Source organism: Ochotona curzoniae, unplaced genomic scaffold (genome assembly GCF_017591425.1).
Source record: "Ochotona curzoniae isolate NIBS_2020 unplaced genomic scaffold, NIBS_Ocur_1.0 patch356, whole genome shotgun sequence".
Lineage (NCBI taxonomy): Eukaryota > Metazoa > Chordata > Mammalia > Lagomorpha > Ochotonidae > Ochotona > Ochotona curzoniae.
Genome location: NW_024466924.1, coordinates 1252956 through 1272655, shown reverse-complemented (window position 1 = coordinate 1272655; position 19700 = coordinate 1252956). Strand labels below are relative to the sequence as shown.

Genomic DNA, 19700 nt, shown 5'->3' with positions numbered 1-19700 from the left:
TGCAGCCAACACTGAGGATGGTGGTGGTGGCTGTGCAGGTGGAGGTGTCTGTGCCCTTGTTTCCAGTCTTCACTCCATGCTGACAGATTTGCAAATGTTACTGCAACTGAATTCTTTCAGTGTTGTGAGATGGATGCTAATGCAATTCCTTTTAGGGGAAAAAATTTTAGATATTTGAAAGACAAATGAGACAAGGAGAGAGGGAGAAAGAGAGAGAGAGAATCCATCCATTGGTTCACTCCCCAAGAACCCAGAGCAGTCAGGGTTGGAACAGGTCAAAGCCAGGAGCCCAGCAACTCCACCCAGGTCTCCCACATGAGTGGCAGGAACCCATGTGCTGTCATCCACTGCCTCCTATGGTGCTCATTAGCAGGAAGGTGGCTCACAAGCAGGGTGGGAACTCTAATCCAGGCACTCTGATTTGGGATGCAAGTGTCCCACATGGTGCCTTAGCCATTGTGCAAACACCTGCCCTAATTGTAATCCCTCTGACACTTGTGCAAACACAAAGAGCCAGAGAGCATAAGCAACTTGCCTGTGGTCACCAAATTTACAACAGCTGGAATCCACAGGTGCAAGCGTTGCTGGCTCAGAGCAGAGATGCTCCCCACCCTCATAGTGTACCATCCACTCTGCTGTATCTCACTCCATTTCCTGGGTTGATGGAAACAAACAAGAAGGAACCCTGTTTTCATGCCCCTCTCATGGCCAAGTGGGCCTGCCAGTTCCCTGCAGTCCTGCTCAGAGAACACATTGGGTGGTTCAGGTTGAACGACTGACCTGTTGACTGGCCAGCGGCTGACCAGCCAGGCATGTGAGGGTTGATGGGCTGATTAACCAGCTAAGTGAACAAATGAACTTCTCACTGAGAGTTTGCTCTCGGGCCTGTGTATGCCGACTTCTGAGAGCCCCTCCTTTGCCTGCAGTGGAGACGGGTATTTTGCCAACAGTCCACTGACATTCCGGCCAGTGTGGGAGAGGTATCGTCCGGACCAGTTGCTGAATTCCAGATTAGGTAAGGGCATTCCCTGATGGTACTTCTCCCTGGGGCTCCCTTCCCTCTACTCTGCACACCACGGCAGTCCTGAGGGCAGCTTGCTACCCACTCTCCACGCCCCCTGCGCCTCGTAGGCTCTGGCCTCCTACATTTATACTTGTGGGGAGCAGATGGGACCTTCCATGCATTAGACACAGGAGGGTCTCCAGGAGGCTCTGTGCCCTTCTTTGGATGAGCCAAGTCCTGGAGCACTCAGTGGAGACTCTGATCCCATAAGTGAGAGCAGGGTATTGTGGGAGGTGGGGTTAGGAACAGGCTGTTGGGACAACACTCTGGTGTCCTGTCCTACAGCTGGAAAGAGGACCCAGAGTCCTCAAAGGAATAACCCCTAAGAGGTATTCCAGAGGTCTAATACTCATCCAGTCATCACCAACTGAGCCCCTGTTGTATGCTGAACACTGTGCTCGCAGCGAGAAACAATGAGAAATAGAAGAAAGTCAACTGCACGTGCTCTCAAAAAGCTTTTGGTCTTGGAAAAAGGCAAATTGTGGTAGCTTATCCATGACACAGCATAATGTCTGGAGACCCTAACGGGGAAAGAATTATAATTTTCAAAGTGTGAAAGAAGAAAGGGCATGTGGGCTTGGACATCAGCCATTGAATTGTGTTGCACAAATGAGGTTCTGTTTGCTTTGCGACAGAAGTTCTTGGTAACAGAAGCATGAGCTAAGTCAGAGCATGGTGCCAGCTTACAGAGGACAGCCTCCTGTCAGACCAGAGTCCTTCTCCCCAGATGCATCTCCTTGTGACTAGGGAGGTGCACCACGAGAGTGTGTGGGCATGCGTTTTGTGGGTGCCTGCATGTGTTTACCTAAGCGTGTGCATATGCATGTGTTGAGGAAGAATATCTGATGTATATCTGATCTTCTGACACCAGGCCATAAGCAGATGATCATAAACAATGATTATTCTGGAAATCTTAAATCTGAAGTTGTGGCTATAGTGCTCAGGTCTTCATTTATATGAGGTTAGAGTCAAAATGTTCTGTATGTCTCATGTCTTCTCAGGCTCTTAAGCCCCACTCACACCCATGCAGCTGGGATGGGCAGTGTGGCACTCACCAGGAGTTAGTCTCACAGTCAACACTCATCAGGCTTTCTCCTCCCAGTTACTCTGCTTCTCCAGAGGCTGGGCACAGAGTGGGTTCCTTGGCTTTGTGGCATTAGAATAGGCCGCTGCACCAACTTCTCTGCACTAGGGGAAGGGAGAGCAGGGCCCAGTATCTGACCATGTGACTGGACGGGAGCTGGTGTCCCTAACTGAGACTCGAGATGCATAAGGAGATGATTGGGGGAACTGGAAGGTGTCTGGTGGGCCAGAATCAGAGTTGGTTCTTAGGGGTGAGTCCTCACTGCCCAGTTCTTGTCCATCGGTTTTGCCCTAAAATCTCAGGTTTGAAGGCTCAGGGGCTCACATCACAGGGGCTTGGAGGAGGAATCATTGCCAGTTCCACCTTGGAGCTGTCCAGAGAGGTGAGGCGTGGCATGTGGCAGATACATCTAGAATTTGTGGTTAGCTCTAAAGCTAAAGCAGACCTGAGGCCCCAGGCTCTGGGACAATCCCTTCTTTTGCTCCCCGCAGGCCTCAGGGGACTGCAGATTTACAGGCTCCATAGGGAGCCGATACCCAACAACCGTCTCAAGTGCCAGCAGTGGCTGGAGAGCCAGCCTCAGTGGCCAAGTTGGAACTGGAACCAGATCGCCTGCCCTTGTACCTGGCAGCAGGGACGATGGGACTTACGATTCCGGCCTGTGAGCTCAGGTGACACTTTCCTGTCCCCTTCAAGCCTACCTACCAACCCTTCTGCCCATGTTTCACCTGTCCTTTCTGAGGCAACCCCAGCCTCTCTCCCAGAAACACCCCCTCTGTCCCACCCCAGGCATTCCACAGCCTGGACATGATTCAGGGTCTGGCTTTGTTGCAGACTGGTGGGACCTTGGTGGCAGCAGGAAATTGTGCCGCTTCTCTTCCTGGCAAGGAGGTGTTTGCTGCAGCTATGGGTCGTGGGGAGAGCTTCGTGAAGGCTGGAGAGTGCACAGCCCTTCGCACTTGGGTATGTGTGTCCATAAAGAGGTACCATAACCCCCTGCTCATGAACTCAAGGCTCTGCCCAGCCCAGCCCAGCCCACCTCACCATGGGGCCCCAGCAAAGCCTCATTTCTTCATTGCTCCGTGGCTCCCATCCCTGATTTTAAAATTAGGAAACTCCCAGCATTCCAACCTGCTGGCCTCTAGGGTTTGATGCTAAGGGGCTCTTGCCTCCTCTCTTCTTGATCCTATAGCCCCAGTCTGGATTCTCTCCTTCTGGGTAAGGAGAGAACCTAGTCTGGTCCAGCCCTCTGGTTCCATATTGACAGGCTGTGTGGGGCAATGTTGTAAGGCAGCCACCCACAGAAACCCTCCATGGGAATGAGCTAAAGAACCCAGGGATTAGAGGGTTAGGGGCAAAGGTCTGGGTTCTCCCACACTTGCTGTCATGTCTTTGCCATTCTCCATGATCCTTGGCCATCAGCCAGGCCCTCCCACAGTGTGCCCTAACTCACAATGACCCCCAACATGCCTGCAAGCAGCAGAGTCCCCAGACCAGCTGTCGTGGAAGCTCATTGAGCAGGGTGGGATTGTGACAACTTTGGGCAGGTGCCACAGCCATGCTCCCCTGCTCCTGTTCCCCCTCCCAACACCTCCTCCTAGAGACTTGCATCCCTCAACATGTTGCACTTCTCCACAGAGCAAGAGCTGGAGCCGCAGAACTGGTGCTGCCACTGGAATGACAAGCCCTTCTTCTGCTCTATGTACCAGCAAAGGCGGCCCCCAGTCAGCTGTGCCGGATACAGGCCCCCACGGCCTGGTGAGGCTCAGGGCTAAGGTGGAGCTTCCCAGGGCAGGATTTGCCTCTGTCCTCATGGTCACTAAGCCTGGGCCAGGAGGACCCAGTTTCCTACAAGCCACGAGAGACCTCGGGGATGATTCTGTGTGGGGCTGTGCGGCTTTGCACATGGCATTGGGAGATAGGGGGAAGATGGGAATCCCCAAGGGCAAGGAATTCTCTGCTCCCAGTCCTTCCCCAGACTCAAATCTTCCTGGGCAGATGCCCTGCCTGGGAACCTGGGCAAGCTCAGGCCCTATTCCCAGCTTGCTCATGGGATGCCACTTTTTTCTCAGGTTGGATGTTTGGGGACCCCCACATCACCACCTTGGATGGTGCCAATTACACCTTCAACGGGCTGGGGGACTTCCTGCTGCTGCGCGCCTGGGACGGGAATTCCTCCTTTGAGCTGCAGGGCCGCACTGCCCAGACTGGCTCAGTCCCGGCCACCAACTTCATCGCCTTTGCAGCTCAGTACAACTCCAGTAGCCTGGCCCCCATCACGGTGAGGGAAGGGTGCCCAGGTACCCCTGTGTTCTACCCCCATCTCCCAGCATGCCCTTCATTCAGGGACCTCCAGCTGCAAACAGACACCCATGAGGGAGAGCTCAGAAAGGAAGGCAGGAGGACAGGAGAACAGGAGGACACAGCCAGGCAGGAGAGTGGTCCCAGAGTCAATCTCAGGGCCTGGCTGCTCCATTCACCCTATATGGACTCCTAAGGCACTGCTTGGTGAAGTAGGGAGAGTAGCTCCACCACACCTCTCCCCCATGGCTGCCATGAGATCATCCAGGAGATGTGCCCAGCATCCAGGGCACTTCACAGAGCCCTCGGCAGATGTCAGCAGGCACAACCTCACTGCCAACCTTCCTCTGCCTCCACGGCTGAGGTGTCAGTCCAAAGAAGCTCTCTGGAGCCTCCTTCCTTGCTCTCTGCTTCCCTCTGTTGGTCAGCATGGGACTCCTCCTGTTTCCTTCCAGGTTCAGTGGTTCCTGGGGCCCAATGACACAATCCGAGTTCTACACAATAACCAGACTGTGACTTTTGAGACCCAAGATGCAGAAGGTAGGCTGGAGAGAGCCACCAGCCGGTCTCTCCTCCTTTCCCCGGTCAGAGCTCGCGGGGTGCCCTGTGCTCCAGGAGCAGTGTGGGGACACGGAGGCAACGCCATGCAGCAAAGCAGATCACCACCCCTTTGGGTTCAAAAGGCTGGGCCTGCCACAGGAACACCGCTTCCTTCCTTCATCCAGTGCAAGGGCCCTCTGTTTTTTTTAACTTCCAGCTCCATCCCCAGGGAGAAGAAAGTGGTTTGTGGGATTGGTAGACGGGAGGGCCTCTCAGGACATTCCAGGGCTACCCTTGGTGTCTCCTCTGTGCCTCCTGAGGATGGCAGCAGTAGGGCCTGGTGGCCACAGGGTGCTGACCCGGCTGCTTCCTCACCTGCCTGCCCTTCCACAGGCCGGGAGACTTACAACAGCAGTGGGCTGCTGCTGACCCGCAATGGCACCCAGGTCTCAGCCAGCTTCGATGGCACAGTGGCCATCACAGTAATGGCCCTCTCCCAAATCCTACATGCCTCCTCCAGCCTCCCTGAGGAGTACCAGGGCCTCACAGAGGGCCTCCTAGGTAAGCAATAGGGGCTGCATGGAGTTAGGGTGGGGGAGTAGGGGGCTTCTTCAGTCACCTCTGAGGTTCACTTCCTGTCCTTCCCCTGCCGTGCTAAGGACGAGCTCTGGGCCAGCTACCTCACCCTCCTTTCCCCTCCCTTTCTTCCATCCCTCCTGTCTTCCTGCATTCCCTTCTTCCTTTCCTTCTCCTCCCTTGCCAGAGCTGGAGTGTACAGTGTGGTCCCCTCCCCTATCCCAGAGGCCTGAACCCTAAAGAGAGGCACCTGCTGTGCACGCCACTCCATGGGCTGTCAGCCTCATCTGTGTCCTGCAGGACTCTGGAACAACAACCCCAATGATGACTTCAGGATGCCCAATGGCTCCTTCCTGGCGAGCGGGAGCACCGAGGAGGAGCTATTCCATTTCGGGATGACCTGTGAGTCCAGGCTGTGGGGCATGGGAGCCAGGTGCAGTGCTCCCTCCTTTGTCCAGGCCAGGCTGAAGGCCAGAAAGAGACATGGGATGCAAACGCCCCCCTTCCATTTGTCCACTCTATGCCCTCCCACCTGGAAGTGGACCGGGCAGCAGGTGGCCCTCACACCAAGGTCCGAGATGTTCAGACCTTCTGTCCTGCCACATTGCCCTCCCTAGCCCCGAACCACAGAAAAATGAGGGTGAGGTGGGTGGGGGTAGGTGGAGACACAGCAGAAATCAGCTGGAAGTTCAACTCCTGCTTTTGCACTCCCCGGCTGTTACAGGGAAACTAAACGGGACAGACCTCCTTGGTGAGAGGGACGACCAGTTGCCCCCCTCCTTCACCCCCATCTTCTTCTCACAACTGCTGGCGAACAGCTCTGGTGATGGGGCTTTGATCTCTGGGTGCAATGGAGACAGACAATGCATGTATGATGCCTTGGCCATGCAAGATGCCAGCGCCGGACTCCATACCAGGACGCTCTTTAGAACATACCAGGAGATGAATGCCACCCAAAGTGAGTGCTAAGGCCGAGGAGGCCTTCCCAGGGGCAGGGTGTGCACATGAGCCCATGTTCCCTGTCCCCCAGTGACTCCTTGGCTCATTCCCACCTGCTTCCTCCTGCGACCTCTCTGGCTTCTCCGTGTAATTTTCATACATGTGGTGGGTGGCCTTACTCCCAGCTCCCACATTTTGCACATTCCGTTCCCTCACCTGGAATACCCTCTCCCCCAATCAGCCACAGCTCCTTCACCTGCTTTTCTCCAATGCTACCTCTCAGTGAGTCCTCTTTTACCTTTAAACTAACTCCAAGTTTCACTTAATTGAAAGATTGAGAGGCAACAGAGAAGGAGCCACAGAGACAGAGAGATATAGAGCAAGAGGTCTTCCGTGTGCTGCTTACTCCACAAATGCTTACAACAATCGGGGCTAGGCCAGGCTGAAGCTGGAGTCAGGAGGAACTCGATTTGTGTCTTCGTGTGGGTGGCAGGGGTTCCAGGTGCTTGGACCAGCACCCGCTATGTCTCAGGGCGCACATTCGGGGAATGCTCAATCAGTAGCACCTTGAATGCAGGCTCTGTGATATGGGACGCAGGCTTCATATGTGGGGTCTTTACTGCCCTCCCAGAGGACCACCCTGTGTAAAACTTCACATCCACCCACACTTCCTGTTTACCGTTCTGGCTCTGTCACATTTTGTCATTTTCACACATACAGTTTTTATTGCCTATTCTTTGCTGTGTCTTACAATGGTGCCAGGCACTTATTCAGGGCTCAGTAAATCCTTTTGAAATCACTGACCGGCTGAATGGATGAAGGAATAATGAGATGCAAATAGCAGGAGCTCCCTTAATCAGAGGCCCTTGATTGGTTCTACCTGCTCACTCTTTTCAGGTAGAAGCAAGGTCCATTTGGATAGTAGCCCTTTCCCCAAAGGTAGAGCTTTGTGATGGTCTGCCAGTTTCTGTTCTCTGTGTCAGTTCATGCCACATCCACCTAGCACGCCTGTTCGGAAGAGAACTAGGAAGGAGCCCTGTAAGAACAGGAGGTAGAGAGAGGCTCAGATTTTGGCTGGGGGAACAGCACAGTCCCACTCTGCAGGTCTGAGAGCAGGTGCACGGGGTACTTCCTGCTTCCAAAGGCGGGGCGGGGGGTGGGGAACACAAGTTGTGGTTGACGGAGAGAGAGGAGGTTGAAAAGGCAGCAGTGTGGCCAGCCCTCTTTGCCTTTCAGATCAGTTCCCACCCTCCATCAAGAGTAATCACACGATTGAAGCCTACAAGGGAAAGACCACGTGGATTCAGTACACCAGTGACTCAGAGAATGTCACCTTCTCTCTCAGAAGCAACTGCACCGACTTCCAGCTCTTTGGTCAGAACCTATGGCAGCTGGGGGCGGGGTAGGGTGAGTGGGTGAGTATTGGTAGAGATTGAGGCCAGAGTCAAGTTTTAGGTGATTTTGTTTCTCTACACCCTGCACAACTTCCTGGCACTTGTTCGCTTGCCTACCCAGGATCCTCATTTCTAGCAATGACCTTCTGTCTTTCATAGAGGCGTCCCCCAGTGGATGAGGGAATGCACCTGATGAGCTAAGCAAGGTGGGGGTGTGGGATGCCAGGATAGCTCTGCTCCCTCCCCCACCCCAGCAGAGGCGTTTCGCTCATCTCCTTCCATCCCATCCCACCCCACCCCTGGGCAGAGAATGGGACACTGCAGTGGACACCCAAGACGCTGGAACCTTTCACTCTGGAGATCCTAGCACGAAGCTCCTCCACAGGCCTGTCATCTTCCCTCCAGCCTAAGACCGTGGTTTGCGTGTGCAGTGCAGAGAGCCAGTGTCTGTACAACCAGACCACTTGGGTGGGCAATTCCTCCCTGCAGGTAAGACTGAGCGCATGGGGGGTGGGGTGTAGACATCCGAGGCATGCTGTAGTTCACCCCAGTGAGCCACCTGCTGGGAGGTGAGGGAGCAAGTAGCATTCTCAGGCTGTGAAATCACGTGGCAGGAAACAGAACATTCTTCTTTGTTTCATTCAATTGAACTTTTACATCCCACCTCCCATTCTGCCAGGCTGGCAGTAGCTAACTGTTCCAGCCCTTCTCACAGCTCTCCAGGACTTCCCCAGTTGCCACACATGGAGTGAACTCAGTGAAGAGCATGAGCTGGGGGGTGGGAAGGTGTCTGTGCGGTTCCTGGGCGTGAGTCTGCTCAAGTTCCCATCACAGCTCCAACCACCATCAGCCCTGGGAGACTCCAGGCTGCTCCTGGTCTCAGCTCAGCCCCAGCAGTGGCTTGTGCTGCTGACAGCCAGAGCGTGTGTAACCTTTTCTCTTTGGGCTTCATCATCACAGTGTTGGAAAGAGGCATGGGTCCCTCTGTCCTGCGGTCCTAGGACTCCTTTGCGTTCCTCCTTGCTTTCTCTGTCTCCAGTTCAGAAAAATGCCTTCAGCATTCAGGTTTCTGACCAAAATACTTGGTCTACCTCTTGCCTCCTCTGCACTTTTCTCTCCCTCTCTGCCTCCTACAGTTTCTCCCTTTCCCCTTCTTACCTTCTCTTCCTGTCTTACTCTAGGAAGGACTTTGGGCAAGCAGATACCACAAAAGAGGGAAGAAGCTGAACCCCAGTGCAGGGACAGGCAGGGGTCAGGATAGAGCACATGCCAGGGAAGAATAGAAAATGACCTGCCAGCTTCCAGGTCTGACAAGGTGATGCCAAACAGATGCTGGCAGAACTAAGACAGAGACTCAGGGTCCATGGGTTCTCCAACCAGAGACATTGATACAGAAACACCCGGGAGCCCCTAATGGTTCACCTCTGGGCTGCCCAGTGATTGGCACCTCATCGTCCCAGGTGGCTGACTGCAGGTGTGATGGAGACACCTTTGGCACCTCCTGTGAACGCACTGGGGATCCCTGCATGGAGCCATGTTTCCCCGGTGTGAGCTGCATTTCTGGAAAGGGCTGCGAGGCCTGTCCTGTGAACATGACTGGGGACGGGCGGCACTGCGCAGGTGAGCTGGAAACAGGGTTCCCAGCGGGAGCAGGTGCTGGCACCGTGGACAGCCAAAGGCAAACCTGTTCTCCCCCTTTTCCAAAAAGTGGGGAGATGGGGAGAGGCTGCCCAGCATGGGGGAGGGGACAGGACAGTGCAGCCCCAAGGCATTAATGGGAAAAACCTCAGGGCAAGAGGTTGATGAGTGTTGGAAGTGGCCAGGGGACCAAGTGACAAGCTGGGGCCCTTGAGCTCCTGGGGGCCTTCCAAGACAAAAGGGCCAGGGTCCCTCTGCTCCTGCCAGGTATGGCCTTAGAGCTCCAAGAAGCCCTGGCAGCAGAGACACCTCCTTTTCCCCTTCTAGCTCTCCCCTGGCCCTTTAGCCTCTCCACTATGACCCACTACAGTCCCAGAGACAGGGCAGCTGTCACATATAAAATCAGGAGAATGCTTTTGCCTTTTGAGCAGGGCCACAGCGGGTCAAGGTACCGCCTGGCAGAGACAGAAAGGAGAGGGGAAGGAGGAGGGACTGGAGGATCGAAAGAGGGGAGCAAATCAGTGTGGACACTTTTCCACTCCCTCTGCAGATGGGAATGGGCAGCTTCCCTCCCCCCGAAGAGGGAAAGGGTTGCCTGGCAGGGAAATGCCTGGAATAGGTGAGAGGGTAGTTTAGGATTCAGAGTGGCCCACCAGCAGAATAGAGACTGAGGAGGCACTAAGAGAAGGGTCCCAAGCCCATCTCAGGAGCAGCTTGCCCCGCTGGCTACAGTGTGGGTATGGTGCTGCTAACCACACTGCCCCCTCTGCAGCCCTGGAGAACTCTGACCTCTGCCAGAACCACTCCTGCCCTGTAAACTACTGCCACAACCAGGGCCACTGCCATATCACCCTGAGTTGCCAGCCAGCCTGCACCTGTCCCCCAGCCTTCACCGACTCCCGCTGCTTCCTGGCTGGGAACAGTTTTACTCCAAGTACCCTTCAAGGTATGACATAGCCATCCCCGCCTCCATGCTGCTCTCACCTTTGGGGGAGACTCCGGGATCCAGGACTAAAGCTGCTCCAAACCCATGTGGGCAGAACCCCACACTTCATCCAGGTGGGGGTAATTCACAGGCTGGAGGGATGGGGCAGGGCAATTGTCACAGCATGAACCACAGGCCTGAGCAGTTGGCTGAGGTATAACTGAAGTAGGGGCCTCATGGCTCAGTGCAAATAGAATCACAGAAGCCCTAACCATTATGGGATGAGCACCAGGGTAAGACCCTGCAAGCCCTCCAGTGGCCAGTCTCACTGTGGAAGGGAGCAGGTGCATGGGCTGGCAGGTAAGGCTAGGTGAGCCATGAAGGATGATGGTTTTACTTCTCCTGTCCACAGAGCTTCCCTTAAGAGTCATCCAGCTTTCACTCATGGAAGACGAAAATGCCTCCATCTCAGAGGTCAACGCCTCGGTCAGTGCAGCACTCGCTGGGCTCTGGATGGAGACAGATCTGGGCAGGTTCCAATGAGGGCTGGGCCATCACTCGTATGTCCCACATGGCCAGAGGTGCCTGGAAAGTTAGGAAGCCAGGAAGGCCAAGGCCCCCATCCTCTCCCTCTGAGCATCTTCAACCCTAGACCTCAACCTCTGGAGTGTGAAATGGAAGAAACAACCTTCCCAGAAGAAATGGGCTCCCTCATCTTACCCCCATGTAACTTGTCCATCCCGCAGTCAGATACAGTTTCTGAGCAGTTGAGGCTCTATAATGCTGTACACAGCAGTATCCAAATTCCTGCCTTACCACCTATGAGAACAGGTATATTTGACAAAGTACTTAGCAGCTCATTGGTTTAAAAAAAAAATAGACACAGGTATTGTTATTATCCCTGTGAAGGTTTAAATGATAACATCCATAAAAGCCCTAAGCACGCACCTGAAATACAGCCTGTGCCCCAAAGCTGTTCTCACGTGATCACTGCTGTCACTCCAGCACTCTGCATGCCCCATAGTAGAATCTGCTGGCATCTGTCTACAGAACAAGACTCTGAGCTCTGCCAGTACAGTCCTGTCCTGACTAACTGCTGGCAAGCACACCATTCCCAACACTGTTCTCAACACTTGTCCGTCCTCTTGGTCCATCAACATGAACCTTCCTCTTAGGGAGGGATCAGAGGCCAGGCAGGGGCTGTAACACGAGGCAGAGGAGTGGGGGATACTACAGTCTTCACTTACTCACAGATATTAACCAAGGACCAGAACCTGTCAGTGAGCTACATTGGGGTGCCAGGGTGTAGAGGGCATGTGAGCAATGTTCTGGAGGAATCTGGAGCCCAAAACTCAAAGGCAAAGACAGACAGGAATGGACACATGAATTGAAGTGGGAGAGGCTCCTCTTGTGGGTGGGAGCTCACTACCCTTCCACCCTCCCATCATCCCTCATGGTCCCCTGCAGGTGGCGTACAGACTAGGGATGCTGGAGGTACGGGCCTTCCTCTGGAACAGCCTTGTGGAACCAGTGTAAGCTAGACTGCCCCCCACCTGTCCCACTGCCAGGGCCCTTCTCCCCCACACGCCCTCAGCCCCCTGGCTATCCTCTCACCCACAGCTCTGGCCCAGGAGTTGGCTCAGGCAGCCGGGTTCAGCACTGGAAGGTCATCTCACAGTTCCAGTACCACGTACGGGGACCGGTCATCGACTTCCTCAACCACCAGCTGCAGGATGCTGTGGTGCAGGCCTTCCTCCCCCAGCTCCAGAGGGGGCGGTGGAAGCGGAACACGGGGCCCAGGAATAACGTGGTCTTCTACCCCATTTCAAGGGGAGACGTGCAAGATATCACAGCATGTGAGTCCCCCTCAACTGTAGTTTACTGTAGTGGGGGACATTGGAGCAGAGGAAGAGGCATCTGAATCCGGTTGCAGATCTCACAGTGAGGTCAGCATTATCACTCCTTTCCTTTCTTTTAAAATAAGTAAACTTGAGCCAGGACTATGGTTCAATTGGCTAATTCTCCTCCGGTAAGTAGCAGTACCTTATATGGGCATTAGTGTCCTGGCTGCTCTAATTCCCACCCAGCTTCTTGCTTGTGGCCTGGGAGAGTCTTGGGACCCTGTGCCCATGTAGAAGACTTGGAGGAGGCTCCTGGCTCCTGGATTCAACTCAGCTCTTGCCTGTGCAGTCATTTGGGGTGTGAACCAGCAAATGGAAGGCTCCTCTATCTCTGCTTTTCTCTGTAAATCTACCTTTCCGATAAAATAAATAAACAAATAAGCTAAGGCTGGGAGGGGGCAGACATTTCTCCTAGACCACACTCATTAGAAGTAGTAGTTTGAATTTCAATACCACTCTGGCCAGCTTCAATACATGATATTCACCTGTACATTTTCTATCCCATCAGAACTGGTCTAGCTTGGGTAAGAGTGTCCCAGTAACTTGCCTAACTCCCATTGTACCTTATGTCTCAAGTTAACACCTGGAGTGGAGCTCTTGATGGAAAAGGTATTGAGTTAGCGTTAATCAATGACTCTCCACGTCAACCTGTGCTCTACCCTTGACAGTGAACGTGAGCACACTGGAGACCTACCTCCGATGCAGCGGCTACCAGGGCTATCGCCTTGCCTACACACCCCAGAGCGGCTTCACCTGTGTGTCCCCGTGCACTGAGGGCTACTGTGATCATGGAGGCCGATGCCAGCACCTGCCGGATGGGCCCCGCTGCAGGTAGCCTCTGGCTGCCCCGAGAGCGGGGAGGGGAATAGAAGATGGGGCTGGGGAAATCCAAGCCAAGCAAGACGGGAAGGGAAGGATATGGGAATGCGAGGAGGACTCCTGGATATGGGACTCCTGACTAAGTGGAGGGAACTGGGCTCAGAGAAGGAGGGACCATGGAAGAGAAAGGTGAGTGTCTGCTGGATTAACCCAGAAACCCAAGAGCCTTAAGGAGCTGTTAGGACCACTCAGAACTTGAGGACCCTGCCGCTTTTGCAGATGCCAGTAAGTTACCAGCAGGCTCTGATTTCCAAATCACTATAGCACCCGGCTTGGCTTCTGCAAAAATGTACATGGAGGAAGGCAATCCCCAATGCAGAGCCATTGCTGGCTGCTCCGCCATGAGAGAACTCAGTAGAGGAAGCCCCCTGGAGTCCGTGAACCATCCCAGGGGCTCTGGTAGGGAGTCTCAACACCACCTCAGCTTCCCGCCACCCTTTGTGTGCGCCCTGCGCCCACAACTGCACTTGCAGGGCCCGGACGGAGGGGAAATGGGAGGAGCCTGAGCAGAGCCCAGCCTAGGGAGGGTTGGGACAAAGTCAGGGCCCAGGCAGCGCCTGCCCACCCGAAGCCTGTCCAGACTGCATCGCTGTGGTTCCCGGAGGGAATTGACGCCAAGTGCACAGGCGCACGGGCGTTTGAAAAGCCTGCACCTGCAGTGCGATCTGGAGGAGGACCAGGGAGACCGTGTCCCTGTCTCATTGCTCCTGACCCTACGCTTTTTCTCTCGCCCTCCTGTGTTCCCAGCTGTGTGCCCTTCTCCATCTACTCGCCCTGGGGTGAGCGCTGTGAGCACCTGAGCATCCGACTAGGCGCTTTCTTCGGGATCCTGTTTGGGGCCCTGGGCGCGGTCCTGCTGCTGGCAGCCGGGACGTTTGTGGTCGTGCGCTTCTGTGCCTGCCCGAGGGTTAAGTCCTCCTACCCTCTGGGCATACTAAGTTGAAGTCTCCTGCCTCCTATGGATACCTCAGACCCACTCCGGCCCTCGCCTCGCACTTTCGGAGCCCTGGCTCCGGGGACATCCGGAGACGGAGAAATGACAGATGCTGATTCAGGATCCTCTGAGGAGAATGGACCTTGCCCAGAGTCCGCAGCGCTAGGAAGAGGTGGATGCGAGCTGATGCCAGCTCCCGCAGACATCCTCCGAGCACAGCACCATGGCCCGCGCAGGGCTGGCAGCTCTAAGTGAACCAACACGCTTTTGCACACAAAACACCCTTGTTTACCTTTGATTAAAGTCTGTTTAGAAAAAGTCTCTGGCGTGTGTGTGTGTGTGTGTGTGTGTGTGTGTGTGAGCAACATGGACTCCATTCCTGATTTTCTGGTAAATGCTGGGGTAGATGTGGAGCACGGAGATCCCGTCCTATAGCTGAGTTACTGTTGAGAAGTCCAGCGACTGCGACCTGCCCCGAGCCCGGGCTTCTGTTACATGTCCTGGTTTGTTTGCCGAGGGCTTGCTCCTGCATGAGACAGGAAGTAAAAGCCATGTAGGAATGAGAGCAGAATTTATTGAGAGATATGCCAGAATTGTGGCACAGCATGTTAAGCCATTGCCCATGATGTAGGGACCCCATATGAACCCTGGTTGAAACCCCAGCTGCACTACTTCTCATCCAGCTTCCTACTAATGTGCCTGGAAAAGCCATAGATGATAGATAGCTCAGTTACTTGGGTACCTGCCCCCCATCAGGCTCCTGGCTTCAACCTGGCCTACACTGGACCCTTGCAACCCTTGCAACCTGGTCTACACTGGACCCTTACACTGGACCATTTTGGGGAGTGACCAGCAGATAGATTTATCTTAACCAGTCCCATCCATACCACCATCACTCTGGGGATAGCCAGGGTTTCCCAGGCCCTGGCTACCACACCAAGCTTCAATTTCTCTCTCTCTCTCCTTTCATACGCACACACATACATACATGCACACACATGTGATCCTAAGGCTGGAATGGAGGTTGCGTGATACAAACCACACGCTCAGGCTCACTGTGATGGGTAAGTAATGGCAACAGAAATACACAGACAAGCATCTTTAATCAGAACAGAGACTCTACTATCCACTTTACATAGAGAACAATGTCTCCCAGCCAGCCCCAGACACTGCCTAATGGACAAGCCTAGGACCTCACCTTGGTAGGTCCCAAGACTGCACTTAAAGGCATAGTCAGGGGCCGGTGTTATGGAATAGTGGGTGAAGCGGCTGCCTTTGGTGCCGGCATCCCACATGGGTGTGTATTCCAGTCCCTGCTGCTCTTAGCTTCCCATGTGGGTCCCTGCTTTTCTCTCCCTCTAATGCCTTTGTTTTTAGCAGTTGGGTGATGCCAATGAACAAATTAGCAAGGTTCCTTCTGCTTTTACTGTCTGGAGGAAAAAAAAAAACTGTGGAGAATTAGTATTTCTCCCTTACCTATTTGATGAAATTCATCAGGATTGTGTTCTTAACTCTTGATAAATGCTGTGGCTACAGTTTTGCTTTTTTAAATATTTAATTGAAGATTTATTCATCTGAAAGGTAGAGATATAGAAAGGGAAGAGAGAGAAAGAAAGATCCATTGGTTCCCTCCCTATATGGCTGAAACCTGGAGTTTTTTCTAGGTCTCCCTTGAGAGTGCAGAGGCCCACACACTTGGGCCGTCCTCTGCTCCCTCCCCAGGGCATCAGCAGAGCACTGGATCAGAAGCAGAGCAGCTGAGACATTCAAACCCTCCCTCCGACTTGGTGTCACAGCCTCCTAAGCAGCAGCCCACCCTTCTGCACCTCCACACAGGCCTATCCTGCAGCTACCTAAACTCTGATGTCACTGGCACCACCGCTCAACAAGCTACTCCTCCAACTTTAAGTGCTGGCATCACATATTGGCTCCAGTTTGAGTCCCAGCTGCTCTGCCTCCAATCCAGCTCTCTGCTAATGGCCTGAGAAATCAGCAGCAGATGGTCCAAGTCCTTGGTCCCCTTGTCGCCCAAGCGGGAGAACCGGATAAGGCTCCTGGCTCCAGGATTTAGCTTGGCTCAGCCCTAGCTCTTGCAGCCATCTGGGGAATGAACCAGCATATGGAAGAATTCACATTCTCTCTCTACCTCTTCCTCTCTCTTTGTGTAACTCTGAGTTTTACATAAATAAATACATACAAACAGGGCCCGGCGGCGTGGCCTAGCGGCTAAAGTCCTCGCCTTGAACGCCCCGGGATCCCATATGGATGCCAGTTCTAATCCTGGCAGCTCCACTTCCCATCCAGCTCCCTGCTTGTGGCCTGGGAAAGCAGTCGAGGACGGCCCAAAGCCTTGGGACCCTGCACCCCTGTGGGATACCCGGAAGAAGTTCCTGGATCCTGGCTTTGGATTGGCATAGCATCGGCCGTTGCGCTCACTTGGGGAGTGAATCATTGGAAGGAAGATCTTTCTTTCTGTCTCTCCTCCTCTCTGTACATCTGACTTTCCAATAAATAAATAAATCTTTAAGATAAATAAGTAAATACAAACAAATAAATATTTTTGAAAAAAGACTCCAGGAGTGGGTGCATGACATTAAACTTTTGTTAAATATCGAATGCTAACAGCAAGCGGGAACTCTAATGAAAACTGGACTTTGGATGGAGATAGTTTATGTCCATGCTGCATTGTGACATATGTAGTACCATGGTGCAGGATGATGGTAGGGGAGGGTGTGTTGAGTGTGTTGAGTGTGTGTTGCATGTGTGTAGGCAGTAAGACAGTTAATTATCATCATGTGTGTCTGTTCTTAAACATTTGTAACTATGATTGCATGAACCACTGTTTGGAGACATGCAAACACAGAGGTGTCATTGTCCTCCCACACACTGCTCTGCCTTCATCACGCCTAATCACAGGCAGCTTCGCCATGTCAACAACAAAATTGTCAAAGCTGCATTTCATCCACTGGATACTGGATGCCAATTTCCCAGGGTGCCCCTCCTACCACAGTCACTCAGTAAGAGCCTGTATACCCTCATGTGTGCGTGCTGTGCTAGGTTCTGTCTCCCAAGTGCTTGTGCCAACGCACACACACGCAACCCACTTATAAACAGAGTCAAATCCAGCACATGAACTGCTGGAACAGAAACGGAAGTCAGATGACTGAAGAATACAGCCCCACCCCAGGAGTGCCACAGGCACAAAGAGGGACCTTCTGGCCTTCTAGCAAAGCAGAAGCAAGAATGACAGGGAGGAAGGGGAGACAGAAACGTTAATAGAGGGGACCGTGCTATGCTGTCGCTCAGAGCAAACAGTGTCATGAGGGAATAAGACTCTCTTGTGGAAGGGACACAGCAGATGGCCCATGGAGTCCAGAGCTGAGCAAGTTGGCCAAGCCGATGTCCTGAAGACCCCTGGATATCAGCTCATCAGGGCTTTTTTCCCTATAGGTAGAAGCAGTACTACCTTTGATTTTTAAAAGGAAAACTGCAAATCTGGCTTTCCAATAAAAATAAATCTTCAAAAAAGTTCTTTTTTTTCCCCACTAGAAACACACAGAGGAGAGACAAAAAGATCTTCCATCTGTTGGTTCATTCCTCAAATGGCTGCAGTGGCCAGAGCTGAGCTGATCCAATGCCAGGAGCCAGGAATAGGACTCCCAAGGACTTTAGCCATCCTCTGCTGCTTTCTCAGACCACAAGCTGGGAGCTGGAAGGGAAGTAGAGCATCCAGGACAATAACTGCTGCTGATACAGGACATGAGCACTTGGAGGTGGAGGATTAGCCAATTGAACTCTTGCGTCAACTCCCAGATATAAAATTTTTTATATATGTTTGCCTTTTTGATACACAGTAAATAATATCTCACTGTATAAAGTATTGTTTACTGTGTAGTTCTAACTTTTCTTTTCCATGAAGGGGACATTTTCATTCCCTCTCCTGTCCTTGCCATTTGTTCATTTTCCTGCTAGTACTCAGTGATGTTATAATGGTTTCTAAGAGCTCTCGATAGGGTGGGATGCTCTGTTTTGGCTATCTCTGGCACAAATGAGCACTGCTTGTTAACTTCTGTAGCTATCAAATGTTGCTCGTTAACTTTAACCCTTTAGTCACTGGCTACACCGAATGTGCACATTGTCTGTCTGGTGAATCGAGCATGTCCTCCCAAAATTCATGTGTTGGAATCTCAATCCCCAGATTCCTGTGTGAATGGATTCAGAGGTCAGACCCTGCGGGGGTGGCTGATCTTAGATGAAATCATGGGAAGCCACTGGTGTTTATAAAAAAGAGGAGGGGGCAGATGATGATGTGGCATAGTTGATTAAGCCTATACCTGCAGTGCCAGCATCCCATATGGGTACAGGTTGGAGTCCCGGCCATTTCACTTCTGAACCAGCTCCCTGCTTGTGGCCTGGAAAAGCAGGGGAGGATGGCCCAAAGCCTTGGGACCCTGAACCTGCTGCTCCTGGCTTCAGATTCCATTGTGGCCATTTGGGGAATGCACTAGTGGATAAAGACATTCTCTCACTCTCTCTTTGTCTTTCTCTCAGTTTACTACCCAGCAGCTACCCAGAAAGGACAGGGGAATTCTGGCGTACTCCTAAGGCTGTGAAGCACTGTTGCACCAATAAGGGGCACAAACCTATATCCCCCACCAAATAAGGATCGAAGTGACCCCCATTTGGCTTCTGTGTCAAGGGGAGTTTAAAAACCCCTGCACGTCTCCTCCTGGCTTTCTCCTTCCTGGGCAGCTTATCCTGCTGCAAGGGGAAGTGAATCCCGTGACCGCAGTTCCCAGAAACAAAGCCATTTAAATTCTTATTTGGCTGATATATTCTTTCCTTGGTGGTCAATGAATCTAACACAAATATCATATATTTTTTTCTCATATGCAGCAACTAATATAGAATATTCCTCAAAATGCGTAGGAATGAAATTGTCACTTTGAGATGTGATTGGTTTAGTCCATGGTTACACTCTAATGGAACTGGAACTGTGGTCTTTTTACCTTTTACTTGTTGAATATTCTGATGAGTGGCGAATTAAGCCTATGAAAATAGAGCGGGTTAAAATTATGTCTGATGGTGAGAAGGGAGCGAGTGAGGCATGAACAGCAGGGAAATGAGGGAAGTATGTTTGTGTTCTTGGAATTGCATGGAAAGCACCAAATTTGCAAATTAATAAAAATTCCTTAAAGAAAAAAATGGACGAAGATATTCTTTCTTCCATGTTTGTGCAACAACCAGGCCAGGATAAATGGGGGGACGATCGTTGATCGACCTGCTTCAGGAGACTTTGGAATGAAAACGGGATGGCAGGGCACACACGCTCCCCTTGCACCCAGTATCAATCACACTCTCTCTCGTGTGTGGGGGGGAGGACACAGGGTATAAACAAGAAAAATCAATCAAGTACAAGTGAAATGAGCGTATTGTTGGTGCTATGAAGAAAATCCAAGCAGAGGTAGGAGGGGCTGGCCAGAGTAAACCTCTCTGGAAAAGAACACGGAGGTGGAGGAGTCAGCT

The 19700-nt window shown here is 52.6% G+C and overlaps 1 protein-coding gene across 1 annotated transcript in view; it reads left to right on the top strand.

Moving 5' to 3' along the window:
* The window catches only part of LOC121167269 (mucin-4-like), a 47509-nt gene extending 33044 nt beyond the window's left edge, over positions 1 to 14465 (top strand). The window contains exons 16-33 of the mRNA XM_040996696.1: positions 927 to 1015; positions 2639 to 2818; positions 2982 to 3110; positions 3786 to 3905; positions 4220 to 4428; positions 4904 to 4988; positions 5382 to 5549; positions 5865 to 5966; positions 6289 to 6522; positions 7740 to 7877; positions 8205 to 8386; positions 9358 to 9517; positions 10308 to 10481; positions 10873 to 10946; positions 11928 to 11992; positions 12081 to 12316; positions 13030 to 13192; positions 13988 to 14465. Of these exons, the coding sequence (XP_040852630.1) occupies positions 927 to 1015; positions 2639 to 2818; positions 2982 to 3110; positions 3786 to 3905; positions 4220 to 4428; positions 4904 to 4988; positions 5382 to 5549; positions 5865 to 5966; positions 6289 to 6522; positions 7740 to 7877; positions 8205 to 8386; positions 9358 to 9517; positions 10308 to 10481; positions 10873 to 10946; positions 11928 to 11992; positions 12081 to 12316; positions 13030 to 13192; positions 13988 to 14183 (2704 nt within the window). The 3' untranslated portion in view covers positions 14184 to 14465. The remainder of the gene's footprint in view (positions 1 to 926; positions 1016 to 2638; positions 2819 to 2981; positions 3111 to 3785; positions 3906 to 4219; positions 4429 to 4903; positions 4989 to 5381; positions 5550 to 5864; positions 5967 to 6288; positions 6523 to 7739; positions 7878 to 8204; positions 8387 to 9357; positions 9518 to 10307; positions 10482 to 10872; positions 10947 to 11927; positions 11993 to 12080; positions 12317 to 13029; positions 13193 to 13987) is intronic.
* The last annotated feature ends 5235 nt before the right edge of the window (positions 14466 to 19700 follow it).